We start from the raw sequence: 20,333 nt of genomic DNA, 5'->3' as shown, positions 1-20,333 counted from the left end.
ACATTGTTTGTTAATTGTTATATAATTATAAGTAATTATATATTTAATATATAAGCTTAAGGTAGGTTACAGATGAAAAATTTCAGACTTGTGTTTGTTTTGGATTTATTGTACCCTTTCTACTATTATCTGAGAAAGCTATTTAGGAGTTTAAGAAATAGTCTAGTTTTAAAATAGCAATGGTTTGCCGGACACAATGGCTCACCTCTGTAATCCCAGCATTTTGGGAGGCCGAGGTGGGCAGATTGCTTAAGCTCAGGAGTTTGAGACCAGCCTGGACAACATGGTGAAACCCCGTCTCTACAAAAATTACAAATAAATAAAACGTGAAAATAGCAGTGGTTATTCAACATATTCTTGTCATAATATTTAAACCTTTATTGAATTTGCCAGTTTTCAATAATTCTAAATATTCTGATTCACTCTGTTAAGGTGGTAAGGCAGTCTTTAAATTACATAGTCTGTGTGTTATTTTACTACTGCTCAGAGGGCATTGGAGAAGGTTCCCTTGTGATTAGAACTGTTCATGTTGAGACATGAATCATAAGGCATTCCAAAGTTGGTTTAAGGTGTGTCTGCTTTAGACACTGTGCCCAAGACTATTCTTTTGCTCCAGTTTTGCCTTTTGATTAAATCAATATTATACCTGAGTTTTATAAACTACTAAGAATTTGTTCTCCTTCCTCACTCTGATTTTCTTACAATATTTTCTTAGAAGAGTCAACTTTAATAACTTATCCCAAAGTGCACGTTCTTGATATTATGAACTTGCTATTGTTGTCTTCCCAGTTTATCTTCATGGCCTAATAGATTCAAATACACTTAAAAGCAGAATGTGAAAGCTGCCCTGGGTTGATACGTGTATTTTTTTCTGCCTGGATAAAGTAGAGTGGACACTTCCTTTCTGTCCAGATTTACGAAATCCCTTACCTGTTACTTGTATTTTTGCTGCCCAAAAAACCCACACTAATCAGGATTTTGCTTGTATGACCACGTGCTTACGATCTTTCTAACAATGCCCTTTAAATTCAATCTTTGAGAGAAGAGGGAAATTTAGATAGCACATATTTTCTTTTTTTTTTTTTGAGACGGAGTCTCGCTCTGTCACCCAGGCTGGAGTGCAGTGGCGCGATCTCGGCTCACTGCAAGTTCCGCCTCCCGGGTTCATGCCATTCTCCTGCCTCAGCCTCTCTGAGTAGCTGGGACTACAGGCGCCCGCCACCACGCCCGGCTAATTTTTTGTATTTTTAGTAAAGCCGGAGTTTCACCATGGTCTCGATCTCCTGACCTCGTGATCTGCCCGCCTCGGCCTCCCAAAGTGCTGGGATTACAAGCGTAAACCACCGCGCCCGGCCCAGATAGCACATGTTTTCAAAACGTTCTATATAGCAGATGTTCCAGATAGACTGCGAACAAATGTCAATGAGTACAGTTATCACACAAACACGTCCACGCACATCCCACCATGACCACTGCCACCCCATGCTGTTTGAGTTCTGAGTCAGACATCTGATTCTGAGTCAGAAAACAAAACATATTTATATCTATTTAGCTTTTCTGAAACTCTCTGGCTAGTTTAATAAATTCACAAAGTATTTCAGACAATTGTTTTCTGATCCATCTAAGTTGCATCAGCACATTGTGTGGGGATGCAGCTGGTTGTCCAAACGTTCAGATCAATGTGCATAATGTTCACACTAGAACTGGAAATTTATATGTGACATTTGATCAGAAATCCTGAACTTTATCTTGAATAAATGATATCGTTCAAGTTTTCAACTGCCATCAGGACTGGGCTGATTTATGAGGCAATTCACGTGCATGATATTCTTCAAGAAATGTGCCATGAAAACTGTTCAATTGCTTGAATGGTTACTTATATATTTTATTTCTTCTGCGTCTAAACTTTGTTTATATCTAAGTATCTTGTTAATATACACATGACTGGATTATAATTGGTGTTTGCTTTAAAAAGGAAATTTTTTTTTTATTATACTTTAAGTTCTAGGGTACATGTGTACAATGTGCAGATTTGTTATCTATGTATACATGTGCCATGTTGGTGTGCTGCACCCATTAACTTGTCACTTACATTAGGTATTTCTCCTAATGCTATCCCTCTCCTATCCCCCACCCTATGACAGACCCCAGTGTGTGATGTTCCCCGTCCTCTGTCCAAGTGTTCTCATTGTTCAATTCCCACCTATGAGTGAGAATATGCAGAGTTTGGTTTTCTGTCCTTGCGATAGTTTGCTCAGAATGATGGTTTCCAGCTTCATCCATGTCGCTACAAAGGACATGAACTCATCTAAAAAGGAAATTTTTAAAAGCTTACAGGCTGTGTATATCACATATTAGAGTGAATCTTATGTACAGAAATCACGGACTAATTGATACAATCCAAAACTATCACCCCCTTACTATTCACCATCTCTTGTTCCCATTTAACATGAAATCTTCATGGAGTCAGTCTTCTAATAGACAATGAGAGAATTACGTTTAAGAGTCACAAATTTTTCCTTGAAAAGAGATCCTGGGAAACTCCGATATAGCATCATTTCTTATTTGAACGTTAGTATCTGCACATGAACTTCATAGTTTAGAGGAGGCTTTCACCTAGATGATATCACTGCAGACATTCTTCTAGCTTGCTATTCTTAGCATGGAGGGCGGGAGGTATGGGAGAGGTAAAACCCTTAGGACTTGGAGCATGGATTCAAGATGAAAGCCGTGTCCTAAGCAGTCAGTAAACAAGAGGGAAATGAGCCGAAGAAGGCGGGCACAGGGATCCAGGTGATTGAGATATTTAAAGATAGAAGGGTTTGGGGTGATGGCCAAGGAGAAAATCAAAGCCAAATACAGCTTGCTCAACAACTCTGATGGGATAGGGACCCAAGTTTTCCCAAAAGAAAAATGCAGATATGGAGAAGTAATCCGGGAAGTATAGTATAATGATTAAGAACATGGGATTTGAAATTAACAAACCTGTGTTCTCACTCAAAGTCCACAAAAGAGTGGCTGGATAAAGTTGAGCAAATCACATTGCCTCTCTGAGCTTCAGTATCCTCTTCTATTAAATGCAGTTGTTGTGAATTACATAAAATAATACATGCAAAATAGTAGCTAATGCTTGGCCACAGTTGATATTTGTGTTCTGCTAGAACACGTTTCTATAACATGAATCATCTCATTTGTGATTTGTAAATGGGAAATGCTGTGGTTATATAGTATAGAAATTATGTTGTTTCATTCACAATTTTCTTGGGACTTGGATCTGGATTGGTAGGAATAGAACTCTCACCTTCCTCAGGAAAGGAAAAAGTCCTTAGCTTGGCTGCTGAACAGGCAACAGGAACTCTTTCAGCTTTATTTTGAGAAAACTAAAATAAGTGTCTGCACCTGGGCCTTCCCCACAAAGTCACTCTGGGCTCTACAGGGCTCTGGACTCTACAGGGCTCTACCCCAGCCTTGTAGAGCCCTGGTCTGTGTCCAATCATACTCCCTCCTGTGTTCACCTTGTTAGCCTCGCTGCCTCTATCTGCATTTGCCTTTCACCCCACCAACACTGTCCTAGTGAAGGAATCACCAGCATTCCCATTCTCTTGTTTTTATGTATTTCTAATATCCTGTGAGGCATTTAAAGATGCATGTCTGAGTGATTCATGTGATCTTCTTAGTACTAATAATTTAATAATTGTGTTTGTTAGTACTCTGGTTACAGTGTTGCACATACATAGAGGTAGGTAGGTAGGTAGGTAGATAGATTTTTTTTTTTTTTTTTTTTTTTTTTTTGAGACAGGATCTCATTCTGTCACCCAGGCTGGACTATAGTGGTGGGATCATGGCTCACTGTAGCCTCAACCTCCTGGGCTCAAGTGATCCTCCTGCCTCAGCCTCCTGAGTAGCTAGGACTATAGGCGGGCACCACTATGCCTGGCTAATTTTTAAATTTTTGGTAGAGGTAAGATCTCACAGTGTTGCCTAGGCTGGTCTCAAACTCCTGGGCTCAAGCAATCCTCCTGCCTCAGCCTCCCAAAGTTTTGGGATTACAAGCGTGAGCCACTCTGCCCAGCTGCATGTATTTTTTTAGTGGTTTCTTCCTAACCCTATTTCTCTCATAATCCCTGCATTATTTTGTTCTTATACTTTTAACTTCTTTTTTATTAATGTATTTAACATGTCATAAAACGTTCAGATCTTGAGTATACTATTCAACAAGGTAGATAAATACACATCAAAACACAGAATTTCTATCACTCCAGAAACTTCCCTTGTGCAACTTCCCAGTCAATGCCCCGCCCCCACTTCTAGCACCCTAAGGAACAACCACTGGTCTGATAGGTTAGCTTAGGCTGTTCTAGAACTTAGTTACACAGTATGTACTTTTTTGTGTGTTTGTCTTTTTTCTGTCAGCACGATGAGATTATGTTGTGTTTCTTAGTAGTATTTTTTTTATTGTTAAGTTGTATTTCCTTGTATGAATATTCCAAAATTTGATTGTTTTTTCTGCTGTTATTGGATATCTGCAGTATATGCAGTTTGGGGTTACGATGGACAAAGCTGCTACGAATGTCTGTGTTACAAGTCTTCGTGTGCACATATGTTTTTATTTCACCTAGAATAGATATCTAGGAGTAGAATTGTTAGGTCATAGTATAGCTGTGACTCTCACTTTTTAAGAAACTGTCAAACAGTTTTCGATAGTTTTTATAGCATTTCATGCTCCCACCAGCAGTGTGGGAAGTTTTAGTTTTCCACATCTTCAGTATTTGGTAGTGTCAATCTTTGTCATTTTAGCCACTCTACTAAATGGGTATTTCGTTGTGATTTTAATATGTATTTTTCAGATGTAATAATGTTGGGACCTTTTTCATGTGCTGATTTGTCATTGTATATCTTCTTTGTGAAGTGTCTAAGTCTTTCACCCGTTTTAAAATTAAGTTTTCTGTCCTTTTATTATTGGATATAAGTCCTTTGACAGATATGTGCTATGAACAGTTGATCTTAGTCTGGGGTTCTTTAATGAATCCTGACATTTTTAATATATAATTGTACAGAACATGAGGTTTTTTCCAGGATAGATAGTATTATACAAGTCCCGTACTCTATAAATGTCATCCATCATTGATAGCTAACATGATTACGGCTCTAATAATGTTATAATTTTCATTTTCAACAGCCAATTAATTGTGGGGCCTTTGCCTGAGACCTCATTGCTTAGTCATTTAGAAAGTTGCTTTATCTCAACTTTCTTCAGAGGCAATGTATCCAAGACACCTGGTCCCATCCTAGGTGGCAGATGGCAACAGCAGGGGATACAGTAGCCATTGTTTTACTTCCTTCTATATGAAGCATATCTTTGTTCTAGAGGCATTACAGGTCCAACTCCAAACATGTAAAGCAGAGTGCAAAGGTGAATGCAAATTGTGGTCATAAGCCAACTTGTTTTGCCATGTGGAAAATATGGAAATAGTTGTTACACATTGCACAAAACATCTGTTGAAATAAGGCTTTCAATTTGAATGCTTTGAGATAGACTGTTTCTAAAACCCAAGATTGCCTGGTGAGCAAGCAGATGGGCAATTTAGACAATCTTATACTAGCTCATCATCGCTTCTGAAACATAGCTTCATTGGCAATTGTAAGACAGTATTCTGAATTTGTATTTTGGAGATGCACGACCTTCAGAAACACATGATGGCCACTTCTTATTGCTTTGGTTGCTATTGTTTAGATGTAGGTCAGAAGGTGGACAGGGCCTTCCTTCTTAATACAGTTAAGACAGAATTTTTTAAAAATTTCATCTTTACCAGAGTCCTAAGTATTAAGAAGAAATAAATTTTAAATTACTTTTGTAGGTTAGAAATACTTTTTTTTTTTTTTTTTTCCCCTGAGACGGAGTCTTGCTCTGTCACCCAGAGCTGGAGTGCAATGGCTTGATCTCGGCTTACTGCAACCTCTACCTCCCGGGTTCAAGCAATTCTCCTGCCTCAGCCTCCCAGGTGGGTGGGACTACAGGTGTGCGCTACCATGCCTGGCTAATTTTTTTGTATTTTTAGTAGAGACACGATTTCACCATGTTGGTCAGGCTGGTCTCAAACTCCTGACCTCAGGTGACCCACCTGCCTCGGCCTCCCAAAGTGCTGGGATTACAGGCATGAGCCACCGCGCCCAACCTAGAAATACTTTTTTAAAAATATGCTTTTCTTCCTATGTGAGGGAGATGTTTGAAAAACAAACACCTGTTTAGCTCCTAGTGGGCCTAGTAACACTATGTTAAGCTTGATTGAGAAGTAAGTTATTTTTACCAAAAAAAGTCCTATAAAATAAAAAAATTACATAGGTAATTTTCTATATAATTGAAGCTTTTAGAGCCTTTTTTCCTGAAAAAAATTTAAAAATTAGATTATGTACTTCTTTTCATTAGCATTATGCTCATGACTCAGAATTTCTTCAGGCTATTAAGATATAAAACTGTTGGTTTATAAAATAAGAAGCACCAGATTTCTGTGTATTTTGGATGCCAGAGTATCTGCTGTTAATAATTTTCCTGGCTGTTAGTGATTTTTTTAAAAAAAGTGGTAGCTATTAATATGCTTCCATCTAGCAGAACTCCTTATCCTTGTTTAAGTTTTGCTTTTAATCTTCTTTGGGCTGAGAAGGCAGTCAAACTGGTGAGAATTATGTATACACCCAGAGCCCACTGCTTGAGTTGAAGTGTGAGATTTGCCACGTGAATAAAGGGCATAAATATCAGTATCTATTCTAGTTGTTCAAAAGATTTGTGTTTATTTTCCGGTTTTGGCTATGTTTCAGAGAGTAGGATTTGTCAAATAAATAATATGTTATTATGTACATCAAAGAGCTAGTTAAATATTAGGTCCTTTTCCCCCATTTCCATTATTCCAGGCATAAGACCTTTGGAGATTTTACTTAAGCAGAAAAACAAATATTTTTAGTTTCACAGAATGATACCCTGAGTTAAGGTCTGTTCCATGAGTCTAATCTCAGCTCCATGACTTACCAGTTACCTTTTCAATCCTCTGCACATCAGTGTTCTCATGATCTGAGATCTACTTGTAGGATTCTGGGATCCTAGGGCTGTAGTTTGAGGGCTCAAGCAGAGGCTTTTTGGAGAGAGGATTTCTTTATCAGTAGGAGGTCAGACTGAATGACCTCTAAGATGTATTCTTATTTATTTATTTATTGTTTTTTTTTTGAGAGGGAGTCTCGCTCTGTCGCCCAGGCTGGAGTGCAGTGGCATGATCTTGGCTCACTGCAACCTTCACCTCCCAGGTTCAAGTGATTCTCCTGCCTCAGCCTGCCAAGTAGCTAGGATTACAGGCACGCGCCACCACACCCAGCTAATTTTCATATTTTTTTTTTTAGTAGAGATGGGGTTTTGCCATGTTGGCCAGGCTAGTTTCAAAGTACTGGCCTGAAATGATACACCCACCTCGGCCTCTCAAAGAGCTGGGATTACAGGTGTGAGCCACTGCACCAGGTGTATTCTTATCTTAAGATTAGACAATTCTGTGACTTCTAGAAGACAATTCACATGTATCTATCAAAGTAAAATTTAAATACCCAAGGGAGGTAATGGCTTATCTGTTCTACCCTGCTTTTCCATTTTTCCCGAGTCATAAGTTGAGAGCGCCATTCTCAGAAATCATTATTTTCCCTTTCCTTTTCTTCAGGCCCCAAATTTAAAGCCATTAAAAGTTTATGAAGCAATGAAATGAATTAAGGAAGACAAGGTTAAATATGCTCATACTGGGCGTGGTGGCTCATGCCTGTAATCCCAGCACTGTGGGAGGCCGGGGTGGGTGGATCACCTGAACTCAGGAGTTTGAGACCAGTCTAGACAACATGGTGAAACCCATCTCTACAAAAAATACCAAAATTAGCTGAGTGTGGTGGCATGTGCCTGTAATTCCAGCTACTTGGGAGGCTGAGACAGGAGCATGGCTTCAGCCCAGCAGGCGGAGTTTGCAGTGAGGTGAGATCATGCCACTGCACTCCAATCTGGGCAACAGAGCCAGACCCTGTCTTGAAATTAATTAATTAATTAAAAATGGTCATATTGAGCTGGTTATAAATTCTCTTTGTAGCAACAATTGAGTCACTTCAAAAGAAGTTAATTGAAGGGGAACACCGTGGCTTGCTGTTTCAGGTAAAGTATCTCTGTAATATGTGTTCAGTTACAGTGGAGGAAATTGTTCAATTCATGTAAGGTTTTGAAGCTCATTTATAACAGACAATGACTTTAATCATTAAGTTAAATAACCAGTTTAGAAGAAAATGTTTAGAAGAGGACTTTGTTCTCTTGTGCACTTAAAGTATTTAGCAAAATAAGAAAGGAGATCTTAAATTAGTGAGTGGCTACTGATAATATCTTCTAAAAAGGAAGCATTTCAGAATTTTCTTTGCCCTACCACTATATCTATTAGCAAGGAGCCAGTTTTTCAGTCTTGGGGACCTCCTTTCTGATAGTAAGGGCATATCATTTCTATTTATAATATGCCAAAATTTTGAGTATTCTTGAATAGGCTTTGATGGTTACTGTCTCTTTTTTCTTTCTCATATTTGAATTAAACTTTCTATTTCTTTCTGTATGGGTCATCTCAAGATATCCCTGGTAAAGTGTGTTTCCTTCCCTTATGATACTTGGTGAATCTCCTTTTTGTTCAGAAATGAAGAACATAAGGGAACAGCAAGGCAGCAAGGTTGGCACTGGAGGAAGATGATGGAGGAGGAAAGAAAGAAGGGTGATATTTGCATGTATCTGTTTCCAGGGCATCATGCAGACACATCTGTTAGAGCAGGAGAAAAAAGTCATGTGGAAGATTAAGCCAGGCAGAGTGCCTAAAAAGCCCTCTGCAATAAGTTGAACTGGAAAAACCTCCATATCTAAAGATGCTTTAATCATCTCAAGAACACCAACAACATTTTCTATTATAATATAACTATGATAGATGTGAATCTACCTCTTGGATTAAGGCAATAATTTTATAGCTACCAAATTTTCACAGACACCATTTTCACTACTCTGAGTTACATCTCTAACAACTTCTTTAGCCTCTGCCTACAGATTTCAATGACAAAGTCATTCAGTTTCTTGTTCCTGATCTTCGGATTTCATTCCTAGATCAAGTAATGGGGCAAATACAGTGGGAGGTTTAAAGTTACAAATGTGTTCCCTTGGAGTAGAATACAAAAAGAACTTGTCAATTTCACCCACTTTAGGTAGTGTCGTATCTTCTATTAAGTCTAATGTGTTTGGGATCTTTGACTCTTTCATCATTCTGTCTTTGAATACACTCTACCATTTTCTCTTGACAGAGCTTTTTAGATGAGGAATATCCTCACTATGATTCCCTGTCCTGCACAGAAGCAATTCAACAACCTCTTCAAGAAAAATTGGTAATTGCAAGCTTTTTGAAATTATTTAGGTAGTAATTGTGAATCAACAACTATCCTGTAATAGAAAGCTAAGTCCAGTATGTATCAGTAGCCTTAGAACTGTATATATTGCTTTTATCAAATGAGGCAACAGATACCTATTTTCGTAAATGTACACATACACACACACAAACCTAGTCGGTCCTCTGTCGCCCAGGCTGGGGTGCAGTGGCGCGATCTCGGCTCATTGCAACCTCCGCCTCCCGGGTTCAAGAGATTCTCCTGCCTCAGCCTCCGGAGTAGCTGGGATTATAGTCACACACCATCATGCCCGGCTAATTTTTGCATTTTTAGTAGAGATAGGGTTTCCCCATGTTGGCCAGGCTGGTGACCTGAAGTGATCCACCTGCCTCGGCCTCCCAAAGTGCTGGGATTACAGGCATGAACCACCGCATCCTGCCTGTTTTACTTTTTTTAATTGCAGTATCACGAAGAATTATGTAACTAAGTTTATTCCTCACCTATACCTCTTTCCTCAAAGCCTTTGTTTACATCAAAGTGTCAATTATTTGGAGTTAATGATGTTAGCATTCTCCTAGATTACTAAATTGTGACTTTTAAATAAGAATTATAATTTACTCATATGTATACCTTTTGATCAAACACTTGAAAGCTTTTTTACTTGACAGCATTTATTTTCTTCTTGATCTCTCTCACAGGGTCACTTGAGACTAGTGATATTCTTTCTATCTTTGAAAATGGAGGTAGTAGATTATGAAATATATGTTATATTCCTTTAGATGGCTAATACTACTTGGTTTTCTGTTCAGAAGCAGTGTTGCCACAAACTATATGGTGGTCAAGAAGCAAGAATACATCAGACACCCCTGACCTTGAAACATACGTGCTGGTACACACCTCTGCTGGGTAAGCCCCCCTTCTATACCTGCTCAGACACAAGTAGGGGTAGAGTTCTATTTGAAAGGGAAAATAACTAGTTATTATTACATTTGTATAGGAAGAGTTGTTGAATACGTGGATATTTATCCCTGAATTCAGTCAATCAATATATATTTGAGTACCTACTCTGTGCAAGGCACCATATTATGCGTGATAAAGAACAAGTCCTGGCCAGGCATGGTGGCTCATGCCCATAATCCCAGCACCTTGGGAGGCCACAGCAGGTGGGTTGCTTGAGCCCAGGAATTCAAGACCAGCCTGGGCAACATCTCTAAAACAAACAAACAAAAAAGAATAAGTCCTAAAGTAGCTCACAGACTAGCAAGGAGACAAGACGTGGGCTCAGAGAAGTCAAAGATGATTCCATGGAAGAGGTTAGGTTAGAGTTGAATTGGCTTTGAAAGATTAGTTGGCTTTGTAAAAGCAAAAAACATCAAAAAAGTATTCTAATGGGTGAGAGTAACATGAGCAAACAAGAAAAAAATAAGAAGAGAAGTAAGAATCAAAAGCCTTAAGTGTTTGAAAAAGAGCTAAAAGTAGGCAAGTCATTTTGAAAACGAAAGGTTTCGGGTTGAGATACAGGAGAAGAGACATTTGGAGAAGGAAAAGTGGGTTGTGGGTCAAATTTATACTCAATGCCAAGAGAAAGAGCTTTATTCTAAGAAGCGGTCAAAGAAGTGACACCTCTCAGCATAACATGGATGCAGTTAAAAGCTAAAATTAATCTCTAGTTCTGAAATGACAAAAGAAATGATTATCAAAGTAAATTTAAGAAGGAATAAAGAGAAAAAGTAGAGTGATTTGTGGATCATTTAAATTTGAGAAGGAAAAACTACTAATGCTAATGCAGTGTCTATTTTGCGTCAGGCAATATAAATTAGTGCTTTTTAGAGATTACTTGCAATAACTCAGTAACAATAACCACCACCAACAGTGTTAGTACTTAAACAAAACAGTGCTTGTTGGCCAGGTGCAGTGGCTCAAGCCTGTAATTCCAGCACTTTGGGAGGCCGAGGTGGGCGGATTGCTTGAGGTCAGGAGTTCGAGACCAGCCTGGCCAATATGGTGAAACCTCGTCTCTACTAAAAATACAAAAATTAGCTGGGCATGGTGGTGCACACCTGTAGTCCCAGCTACTCAGGAGGCTGAGGCAGGAGAGTCGCTTGAACCCGGGAAATGGAGGTTGCAGTGAGCTGAGATTTTACCATCACATTCCGGCGTGGGCATCGCAGTGAGACTCAGTCTCAAAAAAAAAAAAAAAAAAGAGAGAGAGAGAGAAAGAATGCTTGCTATGTGCCAGACACAGTACTATGCTCTTAACATATATATTAACTCATTTAATCCTCACCACATCCCTGTGAGGTAGATGTTAACATAATTACCATTCAAAAGATAAGGAAACAGAGGAACATTGAGTTAATAATTTGCCCAAGGTCATCTGTCACTTTATACGTAAGCAAACTGAGGCTCAGAGTGGCTTAGTTATTTATTCAAGATCACACAACTGGTATGTGGCAGAGCCAGGATCTGAACCAAAAATTTCTGGTTGACCCTAAACCCTATGTTTTTTCTATTAAACTCTGCTGCTTCCTATACTCAGAAACACACATAACAAGATGGTTTTCCCTAATAAATGATTTGTGATCCCAACCTATTTCCCCTACCACTCTTTGATGGGTTCTAATTACCATGTCTAATGCTTTTCTCTTCTGGAGACTGCAAAATTGTTCTGTAAAAGACCAGATAGTAAATATTTTAGTTTCTGCTGTAACTACTCAACTTGACTGTTACATCACACAAACAGCCATGGACAATGTGTGAACAAATGGGTGCGGCCGTGTTCCAGTAAAACTTTATTTATTTTTTGAGACAGGGTCTCACTTTGTCACTTAGTGGCACGAACACGGCTCACTGCAGCCTCAACCTCTTGGGCTCAAGTGATTCTCCTGCCTTAGCCCCCCGAGTAGCTGGGACTACAGGCACATGCCATCACACCCAGTTAATTTTTGTAATTTTTGTAGAGATGGGGGTTTGCCATGTTGCCCAGGCTGGTCTCAAACTCTTGAGCTCAAGCAATCCACCTGCCTCGGCCTCCTAAAGTGCTGGGGTTACAGGCGTGAGCCACCACACCTGGCCACAGTGAAACTTTACAAAAACAGGCAGCTGGCTGGATTTTCACCTGCTGGCTGTAGATTGTTAATCCCTCTAGTTGCTTAGTGGACAGGGGTTTTCTGGCCTCTCCCACACTTAAAAAAGCTTTTTTGAAATTATTATTTTGTAAATATTATTGTTAGAACTAAAATTATTATTTTATGTATATTAATATTACTATCATTCCCAAATGCTTTGTTAAAATTAAGCATTTGACGTTTTTACCCTCTGTGATTAGGCATCAAGGGAGTTTATGTTAAAATGTTAATAGAAGCGGGTTAACTTTCACTTTTTCAGTCTCAAGAGGGAAAGACTTTATGCTTCAATATAGTTTGAATCAGAAATTGGTCTCTATTTTTATTTTTTTCTGTTCTACTGCAGATGCCTTATCTCTGGATAGTTTTACAGCAGTTCCAACCCTGGAATCAACACCTTTCTCAGGTGTAGCCAACCAAATCCACACTCTGTGTGAAAGGCCCACATATGGAGAAGTAAAGGATTGTGCTTTGGATGTAACAAGACAATACAAGTAGGTTAAGAGCAAAATCTACTTACTCTACTCCTCACGGGTGGCCTATTCCCATTGCCTAACATTTTAATTGGTCGGATTTTCATAACGTGAGATCACATCTTTATTGTCAAACTTCTCTAACTTCCTGAAAATTTACAATTTCTTTTTCCTTTTTTTTTTTTTTTTGAGATGGAATCTCGCTCTCTTGCCCAGACTGGAGTGCAGTGATGTGATCTCGACTGCTTCTCGAGCTCAGGCAATTCTCCTGCCTCAGCCTTCCAAGTAGCTGGGACTACAGATGCATGCCACCATGCCCAGCTAATTTTTGTATTTTTAGTAGAGATGGGGTTTTGCCACGTTGGCCAGGCTGGTCTCGAACTCCTGGCCTTAAGTGATCTGCCCTCCTTAGCCTCCCAAAGTGCTGGGATTACAGGTGTGAGCCACCACGCCCAGCTGAAATGTACAATTTTGAGGTCAAGTTATTGCTGTAGTTTTCTTGGAGTGTAGTTTTCTTGCTTTTCTTGAATTTCGTAATACCACTCTAAAGCTTAAAAGACAAATTAGACTACCTAAAATGTTTCCAGTTTTTAGGAATATACCATAGAGTGCTAAGTTTTAACATAGGTAGATTTTGATCATAATTCTCTTTCTTTCACATTCAAGGTTAACACATCTTTGGGAACCTGTCCTTGTCCCTGTGCCCTACCCTCTTCCTCTTCAAGTACACAGACTAATCTTCTAATCTAAAGGAAAAACACACTCACCAATGGAGTGTTTTTCCTACTGTAGTCTCAATACCACACTTCCGATACCAGATGTGTGGGGGGTTTTTTCCCCGCACTCCAAGCAATTTTCCACACACCAATCACTTCTCCAGCAGACATGAAATGGGCGTCCAATAATTCAGTTCAATTCCAACATTATCTACCTGGAAATGGCATCCGATTCCACAGGTTAAGGGCTCAGTTCCACAAGGCTGGTCCCTGCTTGAGATGCCACTTGCAAGTTCCAGACTGTGACCTGTGTTTCTGACCAACTCTCTATAAATTGGGGGTTGCCAAGACCCCCTTCTTGGGTTCAAATAATTTGCTAGAGTAGCTCACAGAACTCAGGGAAACACTTTCCTTACATTTATCCACTTACTACAAAGTCTATTTTATTCATTTATTTATTTAAATTTTTTTTTTGGAGGCAGGGTCTCACTCTATCACCCAGGCTAGAGTACAGTAGTGATTTGGGCTCACTGCAACCTCGACTCCCTGGCCTCAGGTGATTGTCTCACCTCAGCCTTCTGAGTAGCTGAAACCACAGGTGCCTGCCACCACACCCCGCTAATTTTTGTTTTTTGTTTGTTTTTTTGAGACAGAGTCTCACTCTGTTGCCCAGGCTGGAGTGCAGTGGCATGATCCCGGCTCACTGCAACCTCTGCCTCCTGGGTTCAAGCAATCCTCCTGCCTCAGCCTCCCAAGTAGCTGGGATTACAGGCGCTTGCCACCATGCCTAGCTGATTTTTGTATTTTTAGTAGAGACAAGGTTTTGCCATGTTTGCCAGGCTGGTCTTGAACTCCTGACCTCAGGTGATCCACCCACCTCAGCCTCCCAAAGTGCTGGGATTACAGGTGTGAGCCATAGTACCTGACCTTGTATTTTTCATAGAGACAAGGTTTCTCCATGTTGCCCAGGCTGGTCTTGAACTCGTGGACTTAAGTAATCCTCCCATCTCAGCCGCCCAACATGCTGGGATTACAGGTGTGAGCCACTGTGCCAGGTGACAAAGTCTATTTTAAAGGATACAAATGAACAGCCAGATGAAGAGATACATCGGAAAGGTTTGGAAATGTCTCAAGCACAGGAGGGTCTGTCTTTGGGAGTTGGGGTGTGCCATCTTCCCAGCACATGGCTATGTTTTAGTTCACCACATCAGAAGCTCTCCAAGTGCTGTCCTTTCAGCTTTTTATGGAGGCTTTATTAGGCACTATTGATTAAGTCATTGGCCATTGGTGATCAGCTCAGCCCCCTCCCCTCCCAGGAACTTGGCAGGGTGGAGTTGAAAGTTCTAACCCTCCAACCACAGATTGGTTCCCCTGGCACCCAGCCCCTCATCCTGAGGCTATCCAGAAGCCCACCAAGAGACACCTCTTTAGAACAGAAGATGCTCGTAATACTCAGGAAATTTCAAGAGATTCAGGAGCTCTGTGTCAAACACTCCTATCACTCAGGAAATTACAAAGGTCTTAGACACTCCATATCAGGAACCAGGATCAGAGACCAAATATTAAAGATTCCTCTAGCACCTCTGTCTACAAGGATTTTAGGAGGTCTGTCTCAGGAACTGGGGGCATTGATCACAATATCAACGACATCCTGCTAAGTTAACTTAGGTTTTGATCCTATTTCTGTTTCTTTTCACACTCAAGGTTAACAAGCCTTTGGGAACCTGTACCTGTCCCTGCCCTCATCCTCCTTCGGTGCTCATTTGCACCTGCCTTTTTAAGTATACAGACTCATCTTCCTTAGGAAACATTCAAAAATGTCAGTGCATTTTGTGAAGGCCTAATCTACCTCAATAACATTTCCCTTCTGTACTGAGGGTGAGGAAGGATGGCTTTGAATTGCAAATGCTTCATTTTCATTTTTGGCTGGATTCTCTGTTGTTTGTAACCTCTCTCTGATGGAGGTAGGAACTCTCTCTCATTATGTGTTACTTAAACCATGAACTTAATTAGAAATTTGATAAAATTAGGACTGGGCGTAGGGGAGTGGGAACTATGTTATAGTTTAGTATCTGCTAAGATGTGCAGTTTTTTCATCTGTAGTAAATAACTCTACTTCCTACTGCCAGGTGCCCAGGCCCCACAAGTGGCCCCAACCCAGGAACAAATCTCTCAGGCTGCATCAGGATGAATGATGACCCAAGTATGGAAGTGAGTGTTGGACTGGGTTTTGGTTTCCTTTTCAGTATTACCATATCCTGTTCTTCTTCTATGGGTATTCTTTTTCCCTGTCTTTTTTATTTTTTAAGTATTATGGATATTCTTGTAGCAAGTCTGAGTCTGCTATTCCAAAACTCAGATGCATGAGAAATAGCAAACTTTGAAGTGAAGAAATTAAAATTATTTAATATGAGGGCTTTCTACCCTGTGTTTAGTATACACTGTGGGTTATAGAACCAAAAAGAGATTTCAATGAAGTGGGCTAAGCTTTTTGTTTGAGAGGCAGGCTGGTTTGGGACTTGAATTCACTAATGACTAAGAAGCCTCAGATCCCGTTGATTCTCCAAGAATTGAGGTCAAGGCTGGGTAATCTTTGAGCGGCTGGTACCCTTTGTCAAAGACCACAAAGCACGGCTATGCCCATGGAGAGTAGCCAGGTATTAATTGGTAAAGTTAGGTGCTAATGCCGCTTTTCTACCCAAGAAGAGAACAATACTAAGTGACCTGAGAAGGTCACCTAGGTCACTCTCTCTATCATTGAGATGTGGTTGGAATGCCTTCCTCAGTCTGCAGCCTGAGCCTTGTGATCTTCTCAATCAAATGGAGCAGGCAGTTCTGTTTCAGGATCTGGCAGTCCGTCATTCTTCTTTTACATTTTAATTGAGATATAACTCACCTACCAGACAATTCACTAATTTAAATTATTCACTTAAATGACTTTCAGTATATTCACAGAGTTGTACAACCATCACAATTGGTTAGAATACTTTGATCACCCCAGAAATAAACTGCGTACTCCTTGGTAGTCTCTCCCTATTTCCTCCTGTCTCCAACCCCCAGCTGGAGGCAACCACTAATCTACTTTCTGTCCTATAGATTTGCCTATTCTGGACATCTCATGAATAAATGGAATCATACAATATGTGGCCTCCTGTGCCCAGCTTCTTTCAGTTAAGGTTCTCAAGGTTCTCAGCATAAGGGTCTCAAGATTCATCCATGTCATAGCATGATATCAGTACTTCATTCATTTTTATGGCTCAATAATATTCCACTGTATAGATACACACCACATTTTGTTTTTCCATTCATCAGCTGATGGGCATTTGAGTTGTTTTTACTTTTTGGCTATTGCAAATAATGCTATTATGAGCATCAGTGTATTGATTTTTGTGTAAACATGTTTTTAATTCTTTTGGGTGTATTCCTGTGGCAGAGTTACTGCATCATATGGTAACTCTATGTTTAATGTTTTTGAGGAACTGCAAAACAGACTTCGAGGGTGGCTATATCCTTTCACATTTCCAACAGCAATGTATGAAGATTCTAGTTTCTCTGTATCCTCACTAAATATTTGCCTATTTTTTATTAAAGCCATCTTTGTGGATGCAAAGTGATACCTCATTGTACTTTTGATTTGCATTTCTCTAATGATTAATAATGTTGAACAGCTTTTCATGTGTTGGCCATTTGTATAACTTCTTTGGAGACATGTCTATTCAGATCCTTTGTTCATTTTAAAGATGGGATTATATTTCTTTTTACTATTGAATTGTACAAGTTGTTATTCTTCCTGTTAAGTGGGTATATGGCATTGTTTTTGTTCATAAATACCTGTCTGAGCAGCTAAGAAAAAGGAAATGAATCTATTTTGCTCTTACCTAGAGGCCAAGGTGGGTGGATCACTTGAGGTTAGGAGCTCAAGAACAACCTGGCCAATATGTTGAAACCCCATCTCTACTAAAAATACAAAAATTAGGTGGCGGGCACCTATACTCCCAGCTACTTGGAAGGCTGATGCAGGAGAATTGCTTGAGCCCAGGAGGCAGAGGTTGCAGTGAGCCGAGGTCGCGCCACTGCACTCCAGCCTGGGCAACAGGACAAGACTCCATCTCAAAAAATAAAAATAAAAATAAATTGAAAAATTTTTAAAATATATTTTGCTCTTACCTAGCAATTCTTATAAAGTTTTAGTAAAGGAAGTTGAACTTGGAAGCTTACAGGATGTTTGGCTATTAGTAATTTCCCTTTTATCTGGCACTGATTTTACTAAGAAGAAGGAAGAAACAAATATCAGTTGTGTGCCAGGAACTTTGTACAAAAGCATTTCCACATGCCATGTGATTAATCTTCTCCACACTTCTCTGCTTTTTACAAACGAGGCAACTGAAGTTGAGGGAGTTAAATAACTTGCCCATGATCACTCAATTAATAAATAACAAACCTGGAATTAAAATTCAGATTTGTCTAGCTTCAAAGGATACAGGCCTTTTTCATGGCCACTCTTAGTACCCTGAATTTAGACATTTTAATCATAATCACTTAGCATTACTTTGAAAGTATTTTTTTTTTTGCTAAGAAATGTACTGCCTTTTATATCTAAAAGGACCTCCACATTGACTCTTATTAGGATATGTGACTGTGTGGTTTTGTCTATGATCTTCACACCCATTAAGAAATAGGAACTGGGCTGGGCGCGGTGGCACACGCCTGTAATCCCAGCACTTTGGGAGGCCGAGGCAGGTGGATCACCTGAGGTCAGGAGTTTGAGACCAGCCTGGCCAATGTAGTGAAACCCCATTTCTACTAAAAAATACAAAAATTAGCCAGGCTTGGTGGCAGGCACCTGTAAAACCAGCTCCTTGGGGGGCTGAGGCAGGAGAATCACTTGAATCCGGAAGGAGGAGATTGAGTGAGCCGAGATTGTGCCATTGCACTCCAGCTTGGGTGACCAGAGCGAAACTCCATCTCAAAAAAGAAAGAAAAAGAAAAAAAAAGGAATAGGTGCTAACAGACATCACAATCGAGCCTCCAGTCACATGCTCCTGTAGGTTCCCTGAAGATTTTCTTGGGTCTTCTGTAGTTTGCAACAGCCCAGGAATTAGTCTGTTGGCTGCACCTTCTGATTGATCCCGCCAATTCTCAACCTTCCCATTCCAGGTTTCTGCTCCACTGGAGAATCTCAACAGCCTGGTAACTGTACTCTCTGCCTCCGCCCCTTGTCCCTTGAGCAACTCCCCACCTACCATCATTTTATACTCACATCGTCTCTTAAGAAAATAGAAAGCTCTCCTTAGAAAACGCTTTTCTAAGCATTGTCATTGGTAATATGTACAGGGAATTAGAATAAAATGTAAGATATAAATTATTTTATAAACATATGTTTATCATCCCAGTGGACCCCCCAAACGATGGGGGTTTTCTTAACTCCTTGTCTCTAAACGATGGGTTCTGTCAATCTCTATAGCCTTATAACAAACAACTTGACCTGGTGTTCGAGTCCCTCTCTAATCTGGTTGCAGTCTACCTTTTTACCTTTATTTCCCTATTCTTGTATATGGTTGTGCCTGTATGTCAGCCAAACCAGGTAGCCTGTATTGTCAGAATATATCACACAAACCTGTTTGTGCTGTTTTCTTTGCCTAGAACAATGTATGCTTTTCCATTTATCAAAATTCCATTAGACTGTCAGGGCCCATTTCAAAAACCAGTAAAAACTTTTTTTGTGGTAGCATAAAATGTTGACATTCAAGCATCTCCAGTCCTTCTTGAGGTGGAAATCATAATGGATTAGGAGTGCAGAGATGAGGTTTTTCTGTGGGTTGGCCTCTGTGTGACTCTGGGAAAGTCGTGTTTTCAGGCCTGTTTCCTCGTTTCTCAATGATCCAACTCAGAAAAACACTAAGCTCACTTCCTTCTTTGAGACCCTTGTAACTCTCTGTGCCCCCCATTTCTTGTCACCTGTATGCTGGTTTGCATTGTAGTTATTTATTTTCTTATATTTATTTGTGTATTTGGTGATAAAATTGCTGGACAGTACCCTTATCTGGCCATTAACCAATGCGCATGTAGCACCATGCATAGGATTACATACGGTAGCTGCCCAATAATATTTGTTGAATGCCTATTTATTTAGGTTGCACTTACTACAAGGTCTGTTTAAAACACTGAGAATGAGCACTCAATTAGCTTACTGCTTTCTGACTCATTTATTTGGGCTGGTGCTCCTAAGAACTTGAGATTTACTTTCTGTTCCTTCCCCATATTCACAGAGGAAGCTGAAGCTGTCTTCTAATATCTTTCCCAGAAGGCACAGTGCAATATACAAGTGAACATCATTATTCATAAGCAGGTCTTTGGGAGAGCAAAGAACGCTAAAAGATTAATGTCTCAAGAAGAACATCTCAAAGTAAAATAATTTGGAGCCCTGTTTGGGACATTCTTGAGGAAAAAAGAACTTCTTTATCAACCCAATAAATTACTTTATTTGGGATATTTTGGTGTAGTTAGGAAAGAAGGAAACAAATTATTTCCAGTCCTTATCTTTTGGCGATTCCTTCTGAAATATTTACGGATAAAATGTTATGATGTCTGGCATT

General features: G+C 39.8%; 1 protein-coding gene across 7 annotated transcripts in view; it reads left to right on the top strand.

Moving 5' to 3' along the window:
- Nucleotides 1-20,333, top strand: part of IRAG2 (inositol 1,4,5-triphosphate receptor associated 2) — a 118,250-nt gene that overhangs the window by 62,597 nt on the left and 35,320 nt on the right. For 3 of the 7 annotated variants that reach the window (XM_063639596.1, XM_055280346.2, XM_063639598.1), the window contains 5 exons: nt 8,112-8,173; nt 9,343-9,423; nt 10,233-10,329; nt 12,895-13,042; nt 15,867-15,948. In XM_063639596.1, the coding sequence (XP_063495666.1) occupies nt 8,112-8,173; nt 9,343-9,423; nt 10,233-10,329; nt 12,895-13,042; nt 15,867-15,948 (470 nt within the window). Of the gene's footprint in view, nt 1-8,111; nt 8,174-9,342; nt 9,424-10,232; nt 10,330-12,894; nt 13,043-15,866; nt 15,949-20,333 lie in introns of those variants that run through there. The other 4 variants (XM_063639597.1, XM_055280347.2, XM_063639599.1 and 1 more) reach the window with 2 other exon arrangements.

Source organism: Symphalangus syndactylus, chromosome 5 (assembly GCF_028878055.3).
Source record: "Symphalangus syndactylus isolate Jambi chromosome 5, NHGRI_mSymSyn1-v2.1_pri, whole genome shotgun sequence".
Taxonomy (NCBI): domain Eukaryota; kingdom Metazoa; phylum Chordata; class Mammalia; order Primates; family Hylobatidae; genus Symphalangus; species Symphalangus syndactylus.
This window is presented reverse-complemented; position numbering and strand designations above follow the sequence as displayed.